The sequence below is a fragment of the Giraffa tippelskirchi genome, chromosome 5 (assembly GCF_054371585.1).
Source record: "Giraffa tippelskirchi isolate mGirTip1 chromosome 5, T2T-mGirTip1v1.2.pri, whole genome shotgun sequence".
In the NCBI taxonomy this organism is placed as follows: domain Eukaryota; kingdom Metazoa; phylum Chordata; class Mammalia; order Artiodactyla; family Giraffidae; genus Giraffa; species Giraffa tippelskirchi.
Window position 1 is genome coordinate 100,012,582 of NC_137279.1, and position 27,481 is coordinate 100,040,062.

The 27,481-nt window shown below is 42.5% G+C and overlaps 1 protein-coding gene and 1 long non-coding RNA gene across 18 annotated transcripts in view; one reads left to right on the top strand and one right to left on the bottom strand.

Annotated features, from left to right (window-relative positions):
* The window catches only part of LOC145507766 (uncharacterized), a 31,080-nt gene extending 5,644 nt beyond the window's left edge, over positions 1–25,436 (bottom strand). Inside the window, exons 1-3 of the long non-coding RNA XR_014055110.1 lie at positions 22,506–25,436; positions 20,094–20,394; positions 2,611–3,194 (exon numbers count right to left, since the gene is read on the bottom strand). This is a non-coding gene — a long non-coding RNA (uncharacterized LOC145507766). The remainder of the gene's footprint in view (positions 1–2,610; positions 3,195–20,093; positions 20,395–22,505) is intronic.
* Positions 1–27,481, top strand: part of PDZK1 (PDZ domain containing 1) — a 78,784-nt gene that overhangs the window by 25,479 nt on the left and 25,824 nt on the right. For 4 of the 17 annotated variants that reach the window (XM_081495129.1, XM_081495132.1, XM_081495134.1 and 1 more), the window contains exon 1: positions 266–405. The exons of 7 other annotated variants lie outside the window; for them this stretch is intronic. Coding sequence is in view for 1 of the 10 variants with exons in the window: in XM_081495126.1 (XP_081351252.1) it covers positions 23,032–23,108 (77 nt within the window). In the remaining 9 variants the exon portion in view is untranslated. Of the gene's footprint in view, positions 1–265; positions 406–3,188; positions 3,372–13,622; positions 14,642–15,687; positions 15,832–20,848; positions 23,109–27,481 lie in introns of those variants that run through there. 6 more of the 17 variants (XM_081495137.1, XM_081495145.1, XM_081495138.1 and 3 more) reach the window with 5 other exon arrangements.

Sequence of the window (27,481 nt, forward strand, 5' to 3'; positions counted from 1 at the left end):
AAAACCTCAAAGTTCTGCAAAGACCTCAGGGCTAGAAACTGAATCATAGAGGGCTTCTTTCTCACAGTGAGGCGGCATCTGTGCATCTTGTAAATAGTTGCCTAGATCATTTTCCTAAGATGCTGCTTCTGATCCCTCCCCACTGAGCATCATTATATGGTAGGCACTGGGGGGGTGACATGCCTGAGTGCCCGCCTCCTCTCAGGAGAACACGCTCTGCTGAGGCCCCACCCCTGTGAGCCAAAGCCGACCGACCGCACCAGGTGCTGCAAGTCACCCAGAAGTGAGAGGACACCCAGGAAGGAAAGCGGGGAGGGAGACTGACCCGTGTACCAGATGCTGTTGGGCACTTTCATGAACGGTGACATTTGAATTGAGCTTTTAAAGAAGGGACAATTTCAAAAGGTAAGTGCTTTTCAGATAGAAGAACAATAGGAATGAACAAGGAGTGGGGACACTCAGGGCTTGTTTGGAAAGCAGTGAAGTGGCTGAGGTGGCTAGAACGTAGGTTGCTTGCTGGCTGGAGGGGCTGCCCCATTGCCCACAGTCTCCCAGATATTTATCTTGTCAGCCTTCACGTGTCTGAGGTACCTGAGTCCAATCACACAATTTAGTAGCTGATATATTGTTTCCAGGATATTACTATAAAGTGCTCCATGTTAAAGGAAAATCTGGTTAGTTGTTAAATCATACTTGTATCTCACTTCTGTAGAACTGTGAGTCTTAGAGATGGAAGGGACGAACACAGTCATCTAGTCCAGTCCCTGGCAGGGTGTAGAAGCTTCCTTGTCAGTGGTTCTCAAAACTGAGTGTGTATCAGAATCACCTGGACGGTTTGGTAAAATACACGTGTCTGGGTCCAGCCACAGAGTTTCTGATTCAGTAGGGTTGCGGTGGGGTCCAAGGATCTGGGCTCCTAATAAGTTCCCAGGTGCTGTTGTTGCTGTAATTCTTGACAACTGTTATTTAATACTGCTTGACTCCTCAGCTTTCATCTCTAGTTGTGTGTGGCTCATGACCACTCACAGCACCCACCCGCTATTCTTTGTTGAACCCTCCAGTTGTTTGAAAATTCTCCCTCCTGTTACTTCCACCCAGCCATTGCTCCTAATTCTGCTGAGGGTGCCACACAGAACATGTCTGTGGATGGTGGTTGAGTAACAGGCCTGGGCTCATCTCCTTACTCTTCCACTAGGTATGTGAACTTGGGCAAGTCTCTCAGCTTTTCTGAATTTTCCTGATCTGTAGAATGGAAATAATATGTTTCTAAAATATCTAAATAAGATGTTTAGATTAAATGAGAAAGTGTATAAAATAATTAGCTTGTTTTTTTGGCACATAGTAAGTACTCAATAAATGTTGACTTTTAGCATTACCCGGATTTCCTTCCCCATGTGTGTATATGCTTAGTCTCTCAGTCATGTCTGACTCTTTGCGACGCGATAGACTGTAGCCTACCAGGCACCTCTGTCCATGGGGATTCTCCAGGCAGGAATACTGGAGTGGATTGCCATTTCCTTCTCCAGGGTACCTTCCCAACCCAGGGATTGAACCCAGGTCTCCCACATTGCAGGTGGATTCTTTACTGTCTGAGCCACCACGGAAACCCTTCTCTATGTGGAATCTCATCAAATCACTGAAGAAAGTTAATAATTTTAGCTAACATTTCTGCTTTCTGGGATAAATATCCTTAGTTTCTTCACCTATTCCTTATGGCACAGTGTCAATATTTCCTTCATTTTTGTTACTCTCCTCCAAACAGAGTCTGGTTTGTAAAGTTCCCTTGTCAAGTGTGCATGGGGCTCAGACCTGCCACTGGCCTCAGCATAGTTGGAGCCTAGTATACTCACTGCTACCAAAGATCACTTTAGCTTTTGTGGCTAATTTCCACATTTCACTTGACCCCATCAGACTTTTAGGCAATGAAATGCCTGAGGCCACATCTGCACATAAGGAAAAATTTGTTATTCTGTCACATTTCCCCTTGAAGCTCACCCCCACATGGGGCTCTTACCATGTGTAGGGTGTTGGTTGGGGAGATCACTCTGATCCTGGGTCTGACCTGGGGCTTACACTTGCTTTGTGACTGCTGTGAGAGCAACCTGGGCACCAGGCCGTGTGAAGAAGCATGTCAGAGGCTGACAGAGAAAAGGGATCTACTTCTTTTCTCTGTCTTGGCCTCTGCCCCGCCTGGCTCCATGGGCCTGGTGGGAGACCCACCCTGGGGAAGGGTGAACTGACCCCCTTGGTACAGCTGATAGTTTTCTGGAAGGAAACCAAACTTCAGGGCCAGAGGGCATTTAGATCAAAGCTGTGTAGGCATTTCAGTCCCTACCCCCTGCATCTGTCTCTACTGGCCTCTTGCCCAGAGTCCTTGGTAACATCATGAGGAGAGAGTCAGGGCTGTTTATTATGGGGATGGTGTGGCAGCTTCAGGGGTGTGGGTATTAGGGTGACAAGGCAGGCTCTGGGAGCAATGCCTCTCACAGTTTCAATCCTAATTTCCAATGTGTAGTGAATGGCTTACTGGCAATAATGACCTCAAGTTTTAAACTGAAGGCAGAAAAAATCTGTCTGCCCAAGTCACTGATGTTCAGGAGAGTGTCTTACCTCTTTCTGGTCACAGAGGACACCAGTTCCTTTGCAGCCAGTCCTCCCTCCTGCAGAACTGCTGGCTCGGCAGCCTGAACACTGCCACCTGCTCCACATGCTGATCCATATGGCGATATACCAGGATTTTTCAGGATACAGCATCCTGGTGGCAGAAATGGCTGCAGTCGCAGCTCTGTGTGTCTTCTGGGCTGGGGTGCCCCCTCACTGCCACCACAAAGCCACACTGTGCCATGTGAGCAAATAGGAAGACGGCTCCTTTCTGCAGTTTACTGCCTATTAGACGACCAAGTCACACAGCACATGGCTTTGAAGCTGCAGATCCCCATCTTTCTCTGCTTATGTCCTCTTGACAGCTGCCCCGCAAGCGGCAGGCTGTGAGTCCCAGTCCTGAGCTCTGTTGTAAGGCTCCTGCCAAGCTCTGTCTTTGGCCAAAGGAGTCGAGGAAATTAGCCTCCTGCATTTTGTGACATCTGCACTTCTTCAGCCTTCCTACACCCTCTAGGAATCCCAGGCCTTCCTGACGCCCAAGTCTTTGAATCAGGGACTTAATAGTTTGTCCTCTGGAATATTTCCAGGCTGATCTAGGGGAAAGAAAAAAGATACTGTTTAGCAAAGGATCCACTGCTGAGAGTAGGATTTCAGCACTTCTGTAGCTGGGGGCATAGAGGCTGTATACCACCTTATGGCATTCAGATGGAATCATCTTTAATCTGACTGGGGCTTCTGAGAAGAGGTACTTTCTTCAGTGGATAATGAAGGTGAGTATTGTATGTGTGTGTGTGTGTTTCTGGCATGTTAGAATTCTAAGCAATGGGGAAAAACAGCATGCACATAGATTAGTTGGTTAACTAGAGTGTCAAGGAGTCCTGAGACCATCCTAAAGGAGGCAGTACTTTGAGGCAGGGGTGTCTTTTAAATCATGCCACACACTTAGCTCCATTAATCTGTTCCTTGTCTTGATTCTCTTGATTCTCTCTCATGGGCCTTTTACTCCTGAATGGGATGGTCTTCAGTCTCCCTGTGAGAGCTGGAGCCAGGCTGAGGCTGTGGCCTTGAAGTTTCTGGCACTTTCCTTGTTTTCCTGTCCCTAAGCTTGTCCCTTTGGGGCCCCTGAGAAGCTAGCTCTTTAAGACAGAGTCCAAACTTCCCAAGGACCGTTGATCCTCCATTTCTGTGTCTTTCAGAAAGAGGTAAGGAGAGACCCTAACCGGTATTCAAGAGTGCCCAGACTTTGATACCTTCAGGAACGGAGGACATGGCCTGTTCTTGCTCTGCATCTCAGTTTCCTGCCTCTGCCCCCGCCCCTGCCCCCACCAGTGGAAAAGTACTGTGTATTCTGACCCCTCAGCTGGGAAAAGGAAGAGGAAGGGAATAACTACTAAGTATCCTTTGTAGCCAACTTGCAAGTATTAATAAGTCACAGCTCTCTAGGGGTCCTCAGGCCTGCCTTGACCTGCTACCTGGTTGCTGAAGAAACACTAGAAAGTTTAACTCAGCAATCATGTGGGGCCACAGTGTGTGAACCAGCTGAGGACCATGACTTTGCCCTTCCTCCTGCCCATTGCCTGGTACTGCTGTAAAACATTTATCTCAATTCTGTATCTGGACCCTGGCCTAATAAATTCCTCCAAAGGTATGCAGGCTAAACAGAATGCTTCTTCAGGTGTTGGATGAGGCCAGAGTAACCTAGGGAGTAACAGAGGTGATTGTCATAAACACTGACTCAGTCAGGGGCAGAAAACCGCTGGAGCTTAAAATATCAGGCTCCGGGTAAGTTAATGAGCTACTAAAAAGACAAGGATAATCAGATCTGAAGTTGGGGTAAAAATATGAACATATCAGGGATATATCTGAAATGTAAAGGGTGGAGGCTAGAATCTTGTACTAAACCAGGCAGACCGGTGTAGTAGAAGGACATTGGCCTTGGATTTATTTTTTATTGAACTATAGTTGATTTGCAATATTAGTTTCAGGTATACAACATAATGATTCAATATGTTTATAGATTATATACCATTTAAAGTTATTGCAAAATAATGGCTAAATTTCCCTGTGCTGTACAGTATATTCTTGTTGCTTACTTATTTTATACATAGTACTTTTAAACTTTTAATCCCATACCCTATCTTGCCCTTCCCCCCTTTCCTCTCCCATCTGTAACCACTAGTTTGTTTCTACATCTGTGAGTCTGTTTCTGTTTTTTTATATTTATTTGTTTGTTTTAATTTTTAGATTCCACATATAAGTGGTAACACACACAATTTGTCTCTCTCTGTCTGACTTATTCCACTAAGCATAATGCGCTCTAGGTCCATCTGCACTGTTGCAAATGGCAGAATTTCATTCATTCTTATGGCTAGTATTCCATTTTATATACCACATTTTCTTCATTTATTCATCTGTTGATGGATACTTAAGTTGATTCCATATCTTGGTTATTATAAACAATGCTGTTATGAACATTGGGGTACATGTATTTTTTCAAATTAATGTTTTCATTTTTTCCAAATGTATGCCTAACAGTAGAATTGCTGTATCATATGGTAGTTCTATTTTTAGTTTTTTGAGAAACTGCCTATTGTTCTCCATAGTGGCTGCACCAATTTACATTCCCACCCACAGTTGGAGTGTCTCCTTTCTCAACACCTTTTCCAGGATTTATTATTTGTAGAATTTCTGTTGATAATCATTTTGACAGGTGTGAGGTGGGATTTCATTATTGTTTTGATTTACATTTCTCTGATGATTAGTGACATTGAGTATGTTTTCATATGCCTGTTGGCCATCCATATTTCTTCTTTTTTGAAAAATGTCTATTCAGGTCTTTTGCTCATTTTTGAATCAGGTTGTTTATTTTGATATTGAGTTGTATGAGCTGTTTATCTATTTTGGATATTAATCCCTTATCAGTCATATCATTTGCAAATACTTTCTCCCATTCAATAGATTATTTTTTCATTTTATTGATGGTTTCCTTTACTGTGCAAAGCTTTTAAGCTTTATTAGGTCTCATTTTAAAAAATATTCTCTTTTACTTTAGGAGATAGATCAAAAATATAGTCCTACAATTTATGTCAAAGAGTATTCTGCCTACGTTATCTTCTACAAGTTTTATGGTTTTAGGTCTTTAATTCATTTTGAGTTTATTTCTATATAAGGTATGAGAAAATGTTCTAATCTCATTCTTTTGCATGTAGCTCTCCACTTTTCCTAGCACTGCTTATTGTGGAGACTGTCTTTTCCTCATTGTATGTCCTAGATTAATTGCCCTTGTGTGTGGATTTATTCCTGGGCTCTATGTTCTGTTCCAGTGTATGTCTTGTGCCAGTACCATACTGTTTTGATTACTGTAGCTTTGTGGTACAGTCTATAGTCTAAAGTTAGGGAGTGATACTTTTAGCTTTGTTCTTTTTTCTCGAGATTGCTTTGGCAATTCAGGGTCCTTTGTGGTTCCATATAGATTTTAGGATTATTTGTTCTAGTTCTGTGAAAAAGGTCATGGGTATTTTGATATGGATTGCATTAAATGTGTAGATTACTTTGGTTAGTATGGACATTTCAACAATATTAATTCTTCCAATGCAAGAGCATGAGATAACTTTCTATTTATTTGTATCATTAATTTCCTTCATTAATGTTTTGTAGTTTCCAGTTATTTCACCTCCTTCATTAACTATACTCCTTGGTACTTTATTCTTTTTGATGTAATTTTGAACAAGACTGTTTTCTTATTTTCTCTTTCAGATAGTTCATTATTAGTGTGTAGAAAAATAGCAAATTTCTATATATTTACCTTGTATCCTGCAACTTTACTGAATTGATTTATTAGTTCTAACAACTTTCTGTGGAGACTTTAGGGTTTTCTAGTGTCATTTGTTGTCATTGTTGTTCAGTCTCTCAATTGTGTACCACTCTTTGCAACCCCACAGACTGCAGCATGCCAGGTTTCCCTGTCCTTCACTATCTCCTGGAGTTTGCTCAAACTTATGTCCATTGAGTCGATGATGCCATCCAAATGTCTCATCCTCTGTCACCCCCTTCTCCTTCTGCCCTCAGTCTTTCCCAGCATCAGGGTCTTTTCCAGTGAGTTGGCTCTTCACATCAGGTAGCCAAAGTATTGTCAAAGTATTGTCTAAGTGTAATGTCATCTACAAATAGTGAATTCTACTTCTTCCCTTCTAATTTGGATGCCTTTTATTTCTTTTTCTCTTCTGATTGCTGTAGCTAGGACTTCCAATACTATGTTAAATAGAAGTGGTGAGAGTGAGCATCCTTGTCTTATTCTTGGTCTTAGAGGAAAGGCTTTCAGCTTTTCACCATTCAGTATGATGTTAGTTGTGGGTCTGTCATAAATGTCCTTTATTATGTTGAAATATATTCCCTCTATACCAACTTTGAAGAGACTTTAAAATTTTGTCAAAAGTTTTTTCTGTGTCAATTGAGATGATCATGTGATTTTTATCCTTCCTTTTGTTAATGTGTTTTATTACACTGATTTGTAGATATTAAACCATCTTTGTATCCCTAAAATCACAAGTTTTTTATCCATGGCTCTGCTCTGAACTTGGGATTAAGTGACTTGGTTAAGTCACTTCATCTCTTTGAGTCTTTTTGCATAGTAAAAAAATTGAGTTGGTACAATTCAGTAACAGAAAATCAAGCAATCTGATTAAAAAATGGGCAAAGGACTTGAATACACATTTCTCCAAAGAAGATATACAAAATTTAATAAGCACATTTCTAATCTTTCGAGAAATACAGATCAAAACCATAATAAGATGTCATTTCACACCCATTAGGATGACTATTATTTAAAAAATACAGAAGATATCAAGTGTTGGTGAACACACAGAGAAACTGGAAGCTTTGTGCATTGTTGATGATAATGCAAATAGAGCAGCTGCTATGGAAACACAGTATGGCAGTTCCTCAAAAAATTAAACATAAAATTGCCATATAATCCAGCAATTACACTTCTGGGTATATACTCAAAAGCACTGAAAGCAAGAACTCGAACAGATGTCTGTACACTCACGTTCATAGCAGCATTATTCACAATAGCCAAAAGCAATCCACTCAACACTGAGTGAATGAATACATAAAATATGGTGTATACACACAATGGAATATTATTCAGTCTTGAAAAGGAAAATTCTAATACATGCTAAACATGGATAAACCTTGAAGACATTTGCTAAATGAAATAGGCCAGTCACAAAAAGACAAATACTGTGTGCTTCCACTTATACAAGGTACCTAGAGTAGTCAAATTCATAAAGACAGAGAGTAGAATGGTGGTTGCCAGAGACCCAGGGGATGACAATGGACAGTTGTTGTTTAATAGACGTGTAGTTTCAGTTTGGGAAGATAAAGAGGTTCTGGAGATGGATGGTGGTGATTGTTGCACAACAATGTGAAAGTGCATAATGCCTCTGACACTAAAAAATGGTTAAAATGGTAAATTTTATGTTATGTATACTTTTACCACAATAAAAACAATTGAGGTGGAGAGATCCAAGATTCTTGAAGTATGCCAATGCCAAGATACAGATCACTTCCAATTGTGGATACTGTGTTGCCACCTGAGCAGGCATTCTGACTGCTGTTTGGACATTATATAACAGAATCCCAGGATGAAGACAAATGATCTACAACTACATACAACAACATGGATGAATCTCACAAATATATTGAATGAAATAAACCGGACCCAAAAGGAATACACCAGAGCAATTTATTGAAAAAAGACCTGCCTTTTCCTCTGTTTTTGTCATATTGCTTCTATTTGTATGGGTCTGTTTGGGGGCTTTTTAGTCTATTCCAGTGCTACAGTTTACCTTGTGCCCATGCCATATTGTAGTAATTATTGTCTCTCTAGTATCTTGCTACCCAGGAGAACAACTCCTTCCTTATCCTTATTTTTCAGAATTAGCTTGTCAAGTTTCACCAAAAAACAAACATATAACCAAACAATCCCTGTGGGAAATTTGATTAGAAATACAATAATCTGTAGATCAGTTTGGAGAACTATCTTAGTGCTGAAGTTTCAATCAATGGATATGGTAAAATCTTCATTTGCTTAATTTTATTTAGTTGCTCTCAATGATTTTTTTGGCTGTGCTGGGTCTTCATTGCTGCCTGGGCTTTTCTCGTTTGTAGAGTACAGGGCTACTCTTTAGTTGTGGTGCACAGACTTCTCATTGCGGTGGCTTCTCTTGCTGCAGAGCACAGGTTCTAGAGGGTGTGGGCTTCAGTAGCTGTGGCATGTGGGCTCAGTTGTTGCAGTTCTTGGTCTCTAGAGTACAGGCTCAACGATTGTGGCACACGGGCATAGTTGCTCTGTGGCACGTGGGATCTTCCCAGATCAGGGATCCAACCTATGTTTCCTACAGAGGCAGGCAGATTCTTTACCACTGAGCCACCAGGGAAGCCCTCGATAATGTCTTCTAGTTTTCTACAAGCATACCCAAATATTGATCCCCTCACCCTCTGGGGAGTCTGGGCAGAGCTTGGGACAGTTGGCCCTATGCAGGTCACTCCATCCTTAAAAAGCCTCATCTGTTTACTCTAGTGATGAGCTATGCAACTGTTAACCAATTTCTCCATGTGACGTGATAGGAAAAAAAATGGAAAGCATTGGGATGTCTTTTTGGTTTTCTGTCCCTGACCACTTGCACAAAATGCTGTGTTGTGTGTGGGCAAAAATGCCATCCCTGATGCCCTAAACATTCTGAACTCCCGAACAGAGTTGCCCACTGTATACTTCTAGCCCGTTTATTTCCATGAGCTTGCTTGTACAACGTGTGCCCATAAATTAAGAGGTCTTGTTCTTGCAAAAACCACAATGTTATTTTCTATTGAGGGTTCGTCAGGTTCTGGGTGATCTACAAATGTCTTTTTAAGTCTCCAAGAAATACTCTAAGGTTGTTAGTATCTGTACTTCATAGAAGAAAAAGCTGGAGTTTTTTTTTTTTTAATGAATTTTTAAGAATTGAAGTATAGTTGATTTACAATGTTGTGTTGTGTTAGTTTCTGGTATACAGTGATTCAGTTACAATATATCTATATATCTATCTCTATATAGTTATACGTATATAATTTTCACATTCTTTTTCCTTATAAGTTATTACAAGATATTGATTATAATTCCCTATGCTATACAGTAGGACCTTGTTAATTTTATATATAGTGATGTACTCCCAACCTCTTAATTTATCCTTCCCCCCTTTCCCTTTTGGTAACTATAAGTTTGTTTTCTATGTCTGTGGGTCTGTTTCTGTTTCATAAATAATTTCATCCACATCATTTTTTTTTTTTTAGATTTCATATACAAGTCATATACGATATTTGTCTTTGTCTGACTTACTTCACTTAGTATGATAATCTCTAGGTCCGATCCTTGTTGCTGCATGTGGCATTATTTCATTTTTACTTTGTGACTGAGTAATATTCTATTGGATATATGTACTACATCTTTATCCATTCATCTGTTGATGGATATTTAGGTTGCTTTCATGTCTTGGCTATTTAAGTAGTGCTGCTATTGGGGTATATGTATCTTTTTCGGGGGGGCAGGGAGGAGGTGTATGTATCTTTTTTAATTAGAGTTTTTTGTCTTTTCTGGAGTCAATGCCCAAGAGTGGGATTGCTGGATCATATGGTAACTATATTTTTAGTTTCTTTCTGACAGCACTGAGTCCTTGTTGTTGCTTGTAAGCTTTCTCTAGTTGTGGTGAAAGGCGGCTACTCGCTGATTGTGGTGTGTGGGTTTCTCACTGTGGTAGCTTCTCTTGTTGTAGAGTATGGGCTTCAGTAGTTGTGGCACATGGGCTCTAGAGCATGGACTTATTTACCCCGTGGCATGTGGAATCTTCCTCGACCAGAGATCAAACCCATGTCCCCTGCATTGGCAGGCAGATTCCTAACCACTGGAGTACCAGGGAAGTCCTATTTTTAGTTTTTCAGGGAACCTTCATAATGTTCTCCATAGTGGCTATACCAATATACATTCCTACCAACAGTGTAAGAGGGTTCCCTATTCTCCACACCCTCTTCAGCTTTTATCATTTGTAGACTTTTTGATGATGGCCATTCTGATTAGTATGAGGTGAAACCTCACTGTAGTTTTGATTTGCATTTCTCTAATAATTAGTGATGTTGAGCATTTTTTCATGTGCTTTTTAGCTATCTTTATGTCTTCTTTGGACAAATGTCTATTTAGGTCTTTTGCTCCCCCTCCTTTTTTTTATTGAGCTATATAAGCTGTTTGTATATTTTGATGATGAGGCCCTTGTCGTTTGCATTCTTTGCAATTATTTTCTCCCAGTCCATAGGTTGTCTTTTCATTTTTTTTTATGGTTTCCTTTGCTGTGCAAAAGTTTATAAGTTTGATTAGGTCCTATTTGTTTATTTTTACTTTTATTTCTTTTGCCTTGGGAGACTGACCTGAGAAAACATTGCTGTGATTTATGTCCAAGAATATTTTGCCTGTGTTGTCTTCTAGGAGTTTTATGATATCATATCTTATATTGCAGTCTTTAAGCCATTTTGAGTTTATTTTTGTGTATGATGTGAAGAAGTGTTCTAACTTCACTGATTTACATTCAGCTGCCTGGCTTTCCAAACACCACTTGCTGAACAGACTGTCTTTTCTCCATTGTATAGTCTTGTCTCCTTTGTTGAAGACTAATTGACCATCAGTGTGTGGGTTATTTCTGGGCTCTCTAGGCTGTTCCTTTGATCCATATGTCTGTTTTTGTGCCAATACCACACAGTTTTGATTATTGTATGTTTGCAGCATTGTCTAAAGCTGACGTTTTGAGAGGCAAAGTAACTGCTAAGTGATAGAATCATTTCTGGAAACATGGCAGACTAGAAAATCTGAAATCCCTTTCTCTACAAAGTTCATGGAAATACTGGGTAAAATATATTAAAAAAATTGTATTCAACTAGATAGTTGAACTTGGAAAAAAGGAAAGAAGTTGCTAAGGTCCAGAAGTGAAGAGAAAGTAAAGTGAAAGAAAGTGAGGAGAAAGCTGAAAACCAGTAACCAAGTAGCCTGTTTTCCCAGGGTCACTTTGGGACAGGAGCTAAGACCTAGAAACTGAGACCCTGCATGGAGCCCAGAATCTCAGAAAGCTACAATCTCAGTGAAAGGGTGGGGTAAAAACCAATCCTGTTGGCAAAAGGAGATTCATTTATTCACTCACTTATTCATTTCTGGAAAGCTTGCTATAAGCTAGGCTTATATTCTAGGCTCTTGGAATACAGTGACAAAACAATTACAAATCTCTATCCCTGGGGAGATAATATTCTGGTAGGGAAGAGACAGAATATAATTAATAAACATTATATAAACATGATAAAAGAAGATAGGTTTATGGAAAAAACAGAACAGGGTAAAATGGATCAGGAATAAGAAGGAAACCATCTGTCTTGGCCTGGACTCTGAGAAGAAAAAGAATCTTCTCTTGCAAGTTCCTGACCATGGATCTGCTTTCAGGAGGTGCTGGTGCTGTAACTGACATTCATTATTTGCATGATCTAGAAGCACTACAGCAAGTAACCAACATAAATTGACCCAAGGTTTTTCGTGTCTTTCTTCACCATTCTATGTGTATGGAGAAGATCTGCTTGACAAAAACAAAACAGAAAACCCTCCACCCAAGCTGCCAGGTGTTCCATAGATAAAGCCCAGGCAAACTTAAGCTCACAATAAAAAATATAAAACTGTTAAAGGCAGATTTAAGATTCAGTTCAGCATCTGTTTGATGCCAAATTCCATAACTCATAACTCTTGCCCCTACACACACCAGGGCAGGACTCCACTACATCCTCATGGGGAGGACCCACAGCCTTTCGGTTCACAGAATCTTAGAATTGGAAGCAACCCAAAAAATCACCTACTCCAATCCCCTAACAATGCAGGACTTCTTTCTGTAACATGACACAGGTTATCATCAGCCTCTTCTTGAGTACCTCTAGGGAAGGAGAGCACATTCCCTGGATGGTGGGAGGCCTTATTGTAGAGGAAAAACAATTATACCTAAGGAGACAGACAGGCTCTGTAAGCCTTCTGAGCCAGGAGATATGATAGGATAATTAACCAGATGGATTTAAAGGCTTCTTATCTGTAAAATAGGGATTTTTTTTTTTTAAAGGTCTTTATTTACGAGTTTTTAAACATGTAATGGCTTTTATTTATTTATGTTTTTTTTTTTTTTTAATTTTTTTACTGTGCTGGGTCTTTGTTGCTGCTTGTGGGCTTTCTCTCATTGCTGCCAGCAGGAGCTACTCTTTGCTGTGGTGGACAGGCTTCTCACTGCAGACGCTTCTCTTATTGCAGAGCACAGGCTGTCGGGCATGTGGGCTTCAGTATTTGCAGCACTCAGGCTCAGTAGCTGTGGCTCACGGGCTTAACTGCCCTGAGGCATGTGGGATCTTCCCGGACCAGGGATCGAACCCATGTCCCCTGCATTGGCAGGCAGACTCTTAATCCACTGCACCACCAGGGAAGTCCCTAAAATAGGGATATTGTCTCATAAGATCATGCTGAGGGTTAACAGAATAATGGATATAAAGGCTTACCAGGCACACACAATAGACAATGTTATTTTCCCTTGTCTTTAATGTCCTGATCTAAGTAATTGATTTAAATAATCAGCAAAAAGACCTACTCTGCTTTGCATTAACTAGATCACAGCCACTTATTGCCATGAGATTTTTTAAAATCCAAATTTTAGTAAGGGCAAATCTCATTCAGTTCCATGTAACAGTGGGGAAGAGTTTTGTCATTAAAACAAACAATTGCTCATTTCTATTTAATTTTGAACCAATAGTGTCTCTGTATATCAAGGCCTCTTCTATTTCCAGTTTCCAGGCTATTGGTATTTATCCCATCTGGCTTGGGGTGAAAAGGAAGTCTGAGAAGTCTCTGAATGCAGACCTAGGGTAAACTGCACTGTGAAGTTGCCTTTTCTTTTAATCATCCTTTTTTTTTTTTATTTTAGGAATTTCAAGAATAATTCTGCTGACTTTGGCTACCTTAAAAATTAAAGAATTATTTCAATGCAACACAATTCATCCACTTATAGGTGTACAGTTTGGTTGGTCATTGTAGAAAAACCCACACTTGAGATAAAGAACTAATTCCCTCACCTCCAAGTTTCCCCTTTAGGCCTTTGATTTGAAGAGAGATGTTGACAGCCTGGGATCCAGGGCAAGAAGTATTGAAGTCATGACAAAGGCAGACCACCTGAAAGAATGAAGGGATCCATTGACTCCCAGAGGAATGAAGGCTTATGGGGGATACAGCTTCCCTGGTGGCTCAGTGGTAAAGAATCTTCCTGCAATTCAGGAGACCGGGGTTTGATCCCTAGGTCGGGAAGATCCCCTGGAGAAAGAAATGGCAACCCACTCCAGTATTCTTGCCTGGAGAATTCCACGGACAGAGGGGCCTGACGGACTATATTCCATAGGGTCGCAAAGAGTTGGACACGACTGAGCGACTAACACACACATGGGGAATACATCAGCCTTCAAATATTTGAAGAGCTGCTATGCAGAATAAAGAGTAGACTTAGTGTGTAGCTCAGAGTGAGCCATGAGGACTCAGGGGCAGAAGTGAGAGATGTTTTGATTCAATATAAAAAAACTAAAAACAATGTTATAACAACGATTTACCAATGATGAAAGTAAGTGAGACTCAGAGTTAAAAATGAATTCCTCAAGGTTTCTTGGTGGTCCAGTGGTTAAGAATCCACCTGCTAATGCAGGGGACATGGGTTCAATCCCTAGTCCAGGAATATCCCAAATGCTTCAGGGTAACTAAGCCCATGTGCCGCAGCTACTGAAGTCCACACACCCTAGAGCCTGAATTCCATAACGAGAAGAGAAGCCACCTCAAAGAGAAGCCCACGTATCACAACTAGGGAGTAGCCCCCGATCACTGCAACTAGAGCAAGTCTGACTGCAGCAACGAAGTCCCAGGGCAGTCAAAATAAATAAATTCCTCTAGATCAAACACTTGGTAAGTGATGGAGTCAGAATTTGAATCCAGGTGTTCTGATCTTACATCCAGATCTTTCCCCTTCTACTGTCCACTTTGGAAGACATGTAGGAGGCCCAGGTAGATGTGAAGGTGGAGATGACCTGATATGAGCTAGCTGCTCAGATGTTTGTCTTTGTTGACCATTTACCCTCTGGCTCCTGCCATGCCTTCACCTGGGAGCAGCCAAGGCCCAGCAAAGACAAGAGGCCCTTGGAATGTAGGTGGAGGAGGGCGAGGCCACCCTGTCCTCAGCCTGTAGTTTTCTTTGCTTCACTGCTCGGAGCAATCTCTTGCCCTGATTTCCAGTGTGGGCTGAGGATCCAGGTCAGTGAGAAGCCCAGCACTGGGTCTGCCGGTGTGGGTGCTGCTGACAGGGATCAGCTGCTCGGGGCGGGGGGCCGAGCTCAAGACGCCACTGTGCTTCCCAGGCGCTGGCACAGGAGCTTGTGGAAGCGCCTCCACCTGCCCAGCTGGGCTTACCTGAGAGGTTCTGAGCGTGGACGGGGAAACCAGCTGTCAGAGAAGAGAATTAGAGCACCCTCAGGTGAGACAGAGAAAGGAAAAAGGGGAGCGAGTGTATGAGGAGAGCAAAGGAGTTGGGAAATAAGAGCAGGGGCTTTACTGGCTCAGCTTCTAGGAAGCCTGCAAAGTAAGAATGCCAAGTGGAGAGGACGCAGGACGGGCATACATGGAGCTTTGCTCCTTTTACCAGGACTTCTTGGCCTGTGGCCTCCTACGGGTGAGGTGGCACAGGTACTGCTCCCCAGGAAGACCTCAGGGTGCTCAGGTGCTGGTGATCAGCACTGCCCTTGGCCTGGGGGACAGCGTTGGCTCTTGAGGCTTGGGTATTGCTTGGGTGTGACTGAGGCATCTGCCGAGCAGAAGGCCCCTCCCCCCTGGCTGGCCTCCCCTGCCCCCTCTGCTCCCCTCTCTAGGCAGGTGGGCCCAAGCCTTGGGTTTGCTGAGGGTTTTCCAGGTTTGCCCAGCTCAGAGCCCAGCCAGCTGACAGCAAGCTGGACAGAGGTCATTTGAACTCAGACCACACATTCCTGTTAAATATATCAGCTTTTAAATCAATCTTTGTTCAAAGTCCAGTGAGTTCCAACTAGAGCTCATCAGCAGAGAGAGAACTGCCTGGTGAAGCCAGTGGCTCTTCCTCCAGGACCTAGGTAAGAACTGACTCTGGGTCCCCTTGACTGAGGGCCCTGACCACCTAGGCCCAGACCCTCTTCTTTCTTTTTCTTTTTCCATTTCTACATAGTAGCTGGCCGTCCAGGGCAGAGGATAGCCTGGTGGGGAAGAAGCCAGGCAGGCCCCTTTGGTGATGGTGGGATTGAGGGGTGAGGGATTCTCCACACTCTGAGGTTCTCTGTGCATGAGACACCCGGACCCTCACAGGCTTGGGTCTGCTTCACAAGAGAATAGATAATCTGACCCTCAGAGCAAGGTTTTCCAAGGTTGCACGGGCGTTTGATGTGTAGCCAGAGGGAGGGAGACGACAGACTTCACAGATTTCCAGGGAGATTCTCTCTCACAGGACCTTCCCACTGTTCAAGGGCTTTGGGTAGTAGAGATTTTCTTTTGGAAGCAGCCATTAAAAGATACAACCTAACAACTTTCTCACTGGATAATAAAAATGCTTTTTATCACGTTATAGTGCTGAGAAATAAGAAAAGTCAGTGGATTTTTAGGCTGACTGAATTTTAAAACAGATCCCCAGACTTTACCCTCTGGAGTGTCTAGTTCTTTGGATCTTGTGAAGCCATGAAAATTCTTTTTTTTTTTTTTTTTCTTCTGCAACATCCCTTCAGATGATTCTTGTGGGAAGGGATGTTTGGGAGCCACTACTTAGTAACTTATTTCCTAAGCGAAAGTGGTCAAGGGACTTAAGTGTGACTGTCGTCTTGGGCCTACCCAGAAGAGGAGATTCCTGGTCTGGGCTGGCTCTGCAGGAACGTACACCTCCTCAGTTACAGTTCCTGCAACGTTGCACCCATGAGCGAACTCTCAGTCCCGTTTCCAAAAGGCACAGGGGCTCTTTGTCTCAGGCCATGGTTGTCTAGTCACCTGGAGTCACATGTTCTTCCCTGCAGCAAATAACTCAGGGACTTTGAGTCTCTGTGTTATGACAAAGTAAATTGTTCTTATCTTTGACTCTTTTGTTTGTTCTTTGCACCATAAACTATGAAGTTGCTAGTAATGATGTCTTACGTTCATAGACCACTGGTTAGACGACTCTTTCTCATCCCAGGGAAGGAACATGGGACTGGAATACAAATAACCTGGGCTTTGATTCAGTTGTTAGTGACAGGCCATTAGACAAGTCCCTTTGCCAACTGGAGCCTCAAGTTTATTGCCTATCAAAGCCTCTCATCTTTTCCCCAAGGCTGTACTGAAAATAAAATTAGAAATATGTGTTCAAGCATAACCACAAATGTGCTTACATTTCAAATATGTGTCTCCAAAGGCCCTGTGGAACAGTGGGGCAGCCTTGCGGTTGGGAGATCTTGTGTTTTAATCTCGTTGAAAATGGAAGTGTTAGTCGCTCAGTGTGTCTGACTCTTTGCGACCCCATGAACTCTAGACCTCCAGGCTCCTCTGTCCATGGGATTTTCCAGGCAAGAATGTTGGAGAGGGTTGCCGTTTCCTTCTCCGGGGGATCTTCCCAACCTAGGGATCTTCCCAACCTAGGGATCAAACCCGGGTCTCACGCATTGCAGGCAGACTCTTTACCAAGGAAGTCCTTAAAAAATGTGGAACGAATTTGCATATCATCTCACTGAGTCTGTTTACTCATCTATCAGTAAGGGGCTGAGACTAGATAATTGCTGGTGTCCTTTTCAGCCCCCCAAATATGATAGATACTGGAGCTTTGAAGGCTGGCTTCTGCTTGTTATTTGGGTATGGATGGAAATATTACCTTCCCAGGAATGGCTTTTAAATTCAGCTTCCTCCCTCCACCTCACTACCAGATCTTATAATTTGTAGCCTTTATCATCAGAAATCATCTTGTTTATTTTTTATCACCTTTGGCAGATGTTAAGCTCTACAGAGCAGGGGTCTTGACTTTTGTGTTACCTGCTCTTAGAACAATACCTGGCATAGAGTAGATGCTTAGCTTTGCCGATAAATGGAAGTTAGTGTGGCAGGGAGAGAGCTGCAAGAATAGAGTCAGTATGTTTGGATAATGCTTTTATCAAGGAGGAGGCTGAAGAACTCTGATAGTCTCTCAGGCACTTAAGGTCCTTGCCTGCGTGCGTGCTAAGTCACTTCAGTCGTATCCAACTCTGTGTGACCCATGGACTGTAGCCCGCCAGGCTCCTCTGTCTATGGGATTTTCCAGGCAAGAATATTGGTGTGGATTGCCATGCCCTCCTCCAGAGGATCTTCCTGACCTAGGGATTGAACCTGTGACTCCTGTGGCTCTTGAATTTGCAGGTGGGTTCTTTACCACTAGTGCCACCTGGGAGGCCCTTAAGGTCCAAAGTCTGATGGATTGGGAATGGATGTCTCTGGACATCTTGGTTAAATGATTTTCACATTTGTTGCACAGGAATTTGATGAGAGTGGCAAGGCAGAGCTAGAACTAGACATATTTTCCTAAAGAGTTCAGTACCTCCTTTCCTTGGCCCTTCATGATAATCTCTTTGCCTGGTGAGCATCATCACTAAATGATTAAGAATTAGAAACCTGAATTACAGAGCAGATGTATTCTTACTCTCATGAGGAAATTGCTTATTTCCTCATCTGTCAAATGGGCGTAATAGAACCTAGTTCCTAATGTTATGAGAATGAGACTGGAGAAGCACATAGGGCCTCTTGCACCTTAAATGCTACTATTCTGATGATCATCAGACAGTTTTATGACGGGCATGACCCCAAGGAAGGAAGGAACCAGGCAGTGGGGAGGAGTTTTTATAAATATGAAAGATAGACTCCATGGCAGCTGTGGTCTGAGATTCACCATTCATGAACACGTGTGCTTGCTTAGTCACTAAATCGTGTCCAACTCTTTTTGCTACCCTATGGACTGTAGCCCTCCAGGCTCCTCTGTCCATAGGATTTCCTAGGCAAGAATACTAGAGTGGGTTGCCCATTCCTCCTGTAGGGGATCTTCCCTGCCCAGGGATCAAACTCACATCCCCTGCATTGGCAGGCAGACTTTACTGCTGAGCCACGAAGAAAGCAGCACCCCACCCCCGATTTGTGAACATACCTCTGCTATTCCTTTTGCCTGGAATGCTTTCCTCCTCCCAGTCTAACTACTTGGGTTCCCTAACACAGCCCTCATGGTTGGGAGGCTGGGCAGATGGTGGGAGGAACCCAGATTCAACTGAATTTAAATCCAGGTTCTGCTGCTTATCCAAATAGCCATGGAAAACCAGCTTACATTTTCAGGGACTTTTCTCTTGTCAAGCAGACCATAAGTATTAAGTGAGAACTCATAAAATGTAACCTAGGCTGGTGTTTGGAGCCTAGTAGGAGCTCAATAAATGTGTATAACAATAACAAACATTTTCTTTTCTAGTTGAAATTTAGAGGCTGGAGTGATTCCTTCAGACTGTAGTGGTCGGGCAAGGATTTGTATGTGACCTAAAATTTGAACTGAGCCTTGAATATGGTTAGGTCTTTAATTCATCCACTTGGAAAAAAAATGTGACCTACTATAAATAAATAACCGGGGGTGGGGGCTGGAGGTATTTTAGGCAGAGCATGTGGGGTGAGCAAAGGGCAGGCTGGGTGTGGGTGACCACAAGTGTGCCAAAAGGTGACACTGAGGAGCAGAAGAGGATCAGGTTGGGTTGATTATGTTGTACCTCAAAGCCTGATCAAGGAGTTTGGACTTGTAGGTTCTTTTTTTTTTTTTTTTAAACTTTTTATTTTGTATTGGAGTATAACCAATTAATAATGTTGTGATATTTTCAGGTGAACAGCGAAGGGATTCAGCCATATATATACATGTTCCATTCTCCCCTAAACCCTCCTTCCATCCAGACTGCCACATAACATTGAGCAGAGTTCCATGTGCTATACCGTTCATCCTTTTTGGTTATCCATTTTAAATATATCAGTGTGTGCACGACCTTTCCAAACTGCCTAACTATCCCTGCCCCCTATCCTTCCCCACTTCCTTGCAACCATAAATTTGTTCTCTGTTTTGTAAATTCGTTTGTATCATTTCTTTTTGAATTCCACATATAAGGGATGTCACATGCTATTTCTCCTTCTCTATCTGACTTACTTCTCTCAGTATGATAATCGGATTTTAGATTCTTAAGTGTTATTTTTAGAGACTAACTTGGTGAAAGAAAGATCAGGCAGTTTGTCTTGAGGCAGTGACTGGGAGAGGCCAGAGGAGTTTGAGTTATAGGGAAAAAAGCCAGGGGGCAGAAATGCAGTTTCAAAAGGTATTGAAAAGCAAGATACCTACTTTGGGAGACACTCTCGTTCTGGCCAATCCTCAGGATAGTTTGGCTATTTTCAGGTACCAGTTCTGTCAGCAGCACAAAGTATCCTTTCTCCAAGGGCGACTCTTGTTTCCACATGATATTGACTTCGTCTCTCTCCCAACTTGCAGAACTCTTAGATCAGCAAGTAGAGTGGAGAAGGCCTTGAACTCCAACCAAGAGTCCTGTCTTCTAGGACAAAGTATCGTTCATGATGGGTGGGTGGGGGGAGGGGCATTCAGTACCAGCAGGCCAAATGAATTTCAAGATAAGCAGATTCCATTCCTTATCATAAAAGAGAAACAAGAATCACTCACGGGGCCTCTGAACACTCTTCTCTACTGGAACACATTTCATTAATTTCCCATACTTGAAATTTATGGCTGCCTAAGACCAAACAGTAATATTTACAGTGGGAAAGTACAGTTAGCAAAAACATATCTTGGGGCCCCATTTATTTTTCTATTTTTGATACTAATTTAAAACTAATACACTTGAGTGTTTTGAATTTCAACACCTCTTGCTTTTTAAAGGAGGAATCCAGCTGGCTTAAATATAATCTGCAGCAAAGATACTGGATCTGCTCTAGGTAAAATATTTTTGAAGAAGGATAAAATTGAATTTCATTTATCTTCTCCTTGCTTGATACATCTGTCAATACCAACTGAGCTACAATAGGATTTCTTTTATGTTGTTGGAAGAAACAGTGTCTCCCAAGGCTCTTAGGCAGGCTGTGAAAGAAGGCAGACACACCTGGCCCAGCACGGAAGCCCTTGATCAGGGCTGTCAGCTATAGAGAATTCTCTTATGGTCTATAGGTGCTGACATAACATCACCAGTCTCTACCAGTCATAGTTTTCCAACAAAAGTCTGTGTTAGTCACTCAGTTGTCTGACTCTTTGTGACCCCATGAATTATAGCCTGTCAGGCTCCTCTGAGCATGGAAGTCTCCAGGCAAGAAATCTGGAATGAGTTGCCATTTTCTTCTCCAGGGGATCTTCTCGAGCCAGGGACCGAACCCAGGTCTCCTAGCACTGCAGGCAGATTCTTTACCAACCAAGCCACCAGGGAAGCCCAACAAAAGTCTAGTGACTTCTTTGTCTAACTCATTACACAAAAATGCTGAAGAGGCAGCATTTGTCACAAGGGCACGATGTGTAGATATGCCTGGTTGAGCTTCCTGGGAAGGTTGCTTTCTCCTTGCTGAAGTTCAAAGTGTTTTATAGACCAGCACGGAGTTTTAGGGTAAAGTGAGTAACATTCAGTTTGAATGTTAGCCGAGAGTTCCTGCCCTCTCTTCCCCTCGTGCCTCAACGAAACGGAAATCATTTACTCTCTGGTTACATCCTAGGTTATACAAACATCCTCCTACAGTTACAGTAACTAGGATTAAACATTATTCCCCACTATCTTGCTCAGTTTTTGTTCTTTGAGTTTTTCACGCTTTGGGTGTTGGTTACATAAGCGCCTTGTAAGGAGAGGTTCTGTTTTCTTTGCCGTCTGACACTGTCTGCGCCATTGATTCCTAACTATTTTCCTATTATCTAAAATAGATGGAGTATCTATTTTATTCCGTCTTATCTAGATAAGATGGTGGTTGGTCCAAAGCACTCATTACTGATGGTAGTAGATTACTGTATTGATAGAATGATCCACTACATCCTAGATTTGAGGAGAAAGACAAAGAAGACAGCACTGGGTATTTTCTTTCCTGACAGTAGTCATTGCACCTGACTGTCACTGATCACAGCCCCTTTCTGATTTCCCCCTCCAAGCAGAATGCTGTTTATCCCACATCCCTTCTCTAGTCTTTTGGAAATCCATTGTTGGTCCAGTGAGTGAACCTGTTCCCTAGTCACTCCCTGGTGACCATGATCCATCCACACCTCAGTATGTCTGGTGATACTTCCCTCACTCCATCTTCTCCACCCTGTATGTGGGTCCCTTAGCTGCTCTATCTTGTACTCACATCTGTTAGAACTCATTTTCTCCAGATGTTTGGACTCCCTGGCCAGCTTAGTTCTGTAAAAGCTCCCCGGAATCTTTTACCTCCTTAACACATGGCATTTGGTTCCATTTTGGTAATTCCCTAGCTTTCAGTCTTACATGAGAGTTCTTAGGGAAATCTGAGTTCATTATTTGAGCTTGATTTCATGGGGGAACAAAATCTTTAGCCGACTTTCCAGCAGCTAAAACTAACTTTGCAGAGGTGGTCCAGAGTGAAGAGACAGAAAATCTCTGACCTGAAAATCAAGATGCCTGCTCATCCCTAGTCCATCACTCAATCTCTTGTCGGCTTCACAAGGAAAATCAGAAACACCACTCAAATGTCATCACAGGGAATGGGATTCCCATGGACTCAGAACTTCCACCAGAGAGCAGGGAATATGGTTCACCTGGAGTGGGCTTCTCTGCTCCAGACACTGTGCTTAGATTGCTCTACACCATCCGTCTTCAGTGATCTTGGCCCGGTGCATTGATCCATGTGCACTTCCTACTTCTGATGTATTTCTATCTCCAGGTCAAAATTAAGGAAGCCACACATGTTCTCATAGCTAGCAAGTGGTGACAGTGGAATTAAAAAGTGGGTTTGGCTTTAAAACTGGTTCTTTCTAATGTACTTTATCCAGACTAGAATGCTCAGGGAAGATGAAAATAAAAACACAAACTCCCTTCACATCAGCTACATACCTATGTTTAGACTTTTTGTTACTGGAAACTACTCTGTTCTAAACATTGTTTAAGATGACTTTTCCTATGTCAGCCCCTTAATTTTCAAAACTGTTCCCTCAGTCCCCTCCTCCTCTCTCTCCCCATTCATCCTGCCCAGCCAGAACACTAGAACAGAAGCCAGAACTAGAACAGAAGCTAGAACACTTCATCTTTTCCATCACTCCATCTTTGTAGCTCAGGGCTGAATGCATGCTCAGTTGTGTCCGACTCTTTGTGGCTCCATGGACTGTAGCCCAACAGGATCCTCTGTCCACGGAATTTTCCAGGTAAGAATACTAGAGTGGGTTGCCATTTCCAACTCCAGGGGATCTTCCTGACCCAGGGATCAAACCTGAGTTTCTTGTGTCTCCTGCACTGGCAGGTGGATTCTTGACCACTAGCACCACCTGGGAAGACCTCATGTAGTTTCTCTTCCTCATAATTCACACCAGCCTCAAAGTCTCACGTTTTAATGAACTCTGGGCTCATTGTAAACATAGAAACCCTCACCTCCTAGCCGTCTGTTTTTAAACATATCATGCTCCAACCTGAGGTAAAAGTGACCACTTTCTTCTTCTATTCTTGATGTGTTGGGTAGGCCCAAAAGTTTGAGTTTTCCCATAGGCTCTTATGGAAAATCCTGAACGAACTTTTTGATCAACCCAATACATACTGAGAAAAAGCCATGAGAAATCATGCTGATTGGTCTTGTATAAATTCATGAGATCTATATCTATCTGTCTAGTGAAAAAAATATATTTTGGCCTACGTTGTTACTTAGAAATTTTTATTCAACGTGTTGTCTGTTTATAGTGAAACAATGCTGAAGCTTTGGATAGCCTTTTTGCCAAGATTATAAACTGCCATCCCAGGGGTCCAATTCTGTTTACATGAAGTTTGTTTTTTTTTAAACTTTGAAATAGCTGCCTGTTTTTAAATATGGGGACATTTCACATAAATCTGGACTTCTAAGTTCTCTTGAGAGATTGGAAGATCCAGCATGCTGGGCTCTTATTTCCTCATAGCAGTGGCCTTCGGAGGTAAATACTGCTAATCCACACTCCTCTCCTAGCCACCTTCACTGATTTATCAGTTTGGGGCCCAGTGGAGAATGTGGAGAATGTGGAATGGTCCACATTCTCGAAGTTCTTCATTTGTCTCAGTAAGTTGACCGTATCTTCCTCTTTGTCTCATTTTCCCCACTCTTCTCCTGCCTCAGTAGAAGTATTCCATCTCATCAAGGCCAAACCCATTTTCTATGTGGTCTGTATCATCCCTTGATATACAAACGTTAAAAATAAACCCATCCACTAACCCTACTTCCCCCTCAAACTGCTATCCCAGTCCTCTCATGTATCTGTTTCAGGATGTATCTGTATTCCTTGCTTCTGTTATTTACTAGGGTTCACTTGCTTCTTAGTCCCTTATCTGCCCTGAACTTCCCTTTTCTAAACTTAGTGGCATTTTCTGTTTTTATTCTCTTTACCTCCTAGCAGAGTTTTGCATTGTTAATTATGTTGTCTTGAAATTCCTCTTTTAGATTGGACTGTAAAATCTTGGCCATCTGATTATTCCTTCTCAGCTTCCTTCTTGTCACCTGGATATCAGTATTACCCAAGGCTTTAGCCTTGGCTCCCCTCCTTTCATGTTCTTACTCCCGGGCATCACATAAGCATTGCTGTGAGGACTCTAGACCACCACTGCCCGAGCTCCAAGTCCACACTTCTATCTACCTGCAGGATGTTCTGCCAACTCCTCTGATTTAAAAAAATTTTTAACTTTTGAAGATTTATCCCCATATTTTCTTCTAAGGGTTTAGAAGAAACAGTTCTAGCTCTTAATTTTTTCTTTGATTTTGAATTAATTTTTGTGTGTAAAGTGAAGTAGATACTCCATTCCTTTTTTGCTTTTTAGTCTTCTGATTTAAAACCATCTCAAACTGACTTTTCCATATCATTCTTCATGACTATACCATCTTTTAATGGTACAACTTGTCTGTTAGTCACCAAGGCATGAACTTGTGGGTCTTTTTCTTTCTTTTTTTGACTTCTTCCTTTCTAACACTCAGCCCAAGTAGGCAGTGTTACTTGGAAGATGCCTTAGTCTCCTAGCTGTCATAACAGAATACCACATAACAGAATCCCTTGTTGCTTAAACAGAAATTTCTTTCTTCACAGTTCTGGAGGCTAGAAGTCCAAAGTCAAGGTGCCAGCAGGGCTGGTTTCTCCTGAGGCCTCTGTTGTTGGTTTGCAGATGGCAGCCTTCTTACTGTGTCTTCATGTAGCCCTTTCTCTGCATATATGCTTTTCTGTGTCTTCTTATAAGGATGCCAGACCCACATTTTTGGACCTCTTTTAACCTTAATTATCTCTTTACAAGGCTCTATCTCCAAATAGTCATAAGGCTTCAACATATGAATTTTGGGAGTGAAACAGTTGAGTCCATAGCAGACGGGGAGTCTAAGGCTTGAAGTAGAAAAAGTATCAAGGGTGAAGTGTTATTAGTCGCTCAGTTGTGCCCAACTCTGGGACCCCACGGACTTCAGCCCACCAGGCTCCTCTGTCCATGGGATTTTCCAGGCAAGGATACTGGAGTGGGTTGCCATTTCCTTCTCCAGGGGATCTTCCTGACCCAGAGATCGAACCCAGGCCTTTTGCACTGCAGGCAGATGCTTTACCGACTGAGCTACAAGGGAAGCTCAGAAAAAAACTGATCAAGGGTAGTAAGTCCAGGGAAAGTATACCACTTGTGGGGAAGCAGACAGAATGAGAAAATGACCACAGAATTAGGGTGTTCTGGCAACTCAGAGCTGAGAGGAGTCAGAAGCACAGCTGTGTTCACACTGGGCAGTGACCTCAGAAGATGGAATTGTGCATGTACCACTCTGTGCAACCTCTGGAGGAGAGGATTTCGATCCAGGGCCCAAGACCAGGCTTGCCCACTGGAGCTTTTTGTGTCACAGAATTTGATTAAAGTATAAGAGAGAGAGAGAAAGCTTCTGACATAGACATCAGAAGGGAGCAGAAAGAATGCCCCCTTGCTAGTTTTTAGCAAGGTGTTTTATGTCTGTTAGAAAGCTGTTAATCAGATAAGAGAGACACCTCAAGGCTGAGGGAGTTTCATCAGGCCCCTCTCCCACAATATGAGTTTTATCTCCCAGTCATAAAACAATTGATATGAATACTGGTTTGTTAAGCCATTATCACTCAAGATTTGAGAAAAGAAAAAAAAAGTTAGTCTTAGGCAGAACCATTTTGAAGAAAGGCAGATTCCAAAGCAAATACATAGTTTCATTAACATAGCTTAAGAAAAACATTTCCATAAGAAAAATGCATTGGTTAGCTCAAGGCAGAATCAGGTGTAGTCAACACAGAATTACAAGAAGCCTCTTTTAATTTTGTGTAGAGAAGGAAAAAAACTGCCACTTGCAGTTTATTTCCTCCTGCCGCTTGGGGACCTCTGGCCTTCCTACCTGTTACCGTCTCAAATCCACAACAAAATTGTGTGTGAGTGAGGTAGGCAGTAATTAGGGAGAGTCACAGGGACCTGGTGTATCTCCTGGTCATTGTAAATAAGTGTTTTGGACGCCTGTGTTGTTGTACCTGTCCTGTCTGAGGCCATCTCTGTATGGAGAAATCTGAGAGGGCAGGATTGAAGACTTAATACCATATGTGGCTTAGTCCTCTCTAGTTCCTCCAGCTCTTTCACCTCTACTCTCATGTAGAGGTGCAGGGTCAGGCTGCACGTGAGGAGGATTAGTACAATGGCCTCTTACCTGGCTTACCTCCAGGGTGTCTTTGCTCCAGGCCATCCCTCCTACCACTCTTGGAGCCCAACTCTGATCCTGTCCTTCCTCTGCTTATAAGCCTTGCTTGGTCCATGCCTGGGTGCGTGCTAAGTCACTTCAGTTGTGTCCGACTCTTTGCAACCCTATGGACTGTAGCCTGCCAGGCTCCTCTGTCCATGGGATTCTCCAGGCAAGAATACTGGAATGGGCTGCCATGCTCTCCTCCAGGGAATCCTTCTGACCCAAGGATTGAACCTGGCATCTCTTACAACTCCTGCATTCCAGGTGGATTCCTTACCAAGAGCGCCACCATGGAAGCCCCTGCTTGGTCCCTGCTGACCACCAAACTAAGGCCAGATCCCTTGGACTGCTATTAGAGGCCTTTACAGTCTAACTTGTCACCCATGACAAAAGGGTGTGTTGGCTGTCTTCCTGTTGGCTGTTCTTCAGTCACTTTGGGTTTTAGCTCTTCTTTGACCATCCCCAAGAACTTTGCCACTTCCATGCCTGAGGTTCATACTATTCTTTGTGGCTAGAATATTCTTTTCCTACTTCTGTCCTATTGAAGTCCTACCCATCTGTTGCCAATGTCTAAATCAAATCCTATGTAAATTGCAAAGCTTTCCTTAATTTGTCTCATGTTGTAGGTCTCATGGCATTTATACTCTGCTCATAGTGGTAGCTCATTCTGTACTAACAATTTTCTTCACCCCTATTTAACTATAAAGTCCATGAGGATAGAGGTGTTGTTTTACTTTATTCCTTCAACCACTTATCAGTGTTTTGCATATCAGTTTGAGGCAAATATTTATGGCATGGACAAATGAAATCAGATTTGGGGCAATATGTCTTCCTGATGTTCAGTAGAGTTTT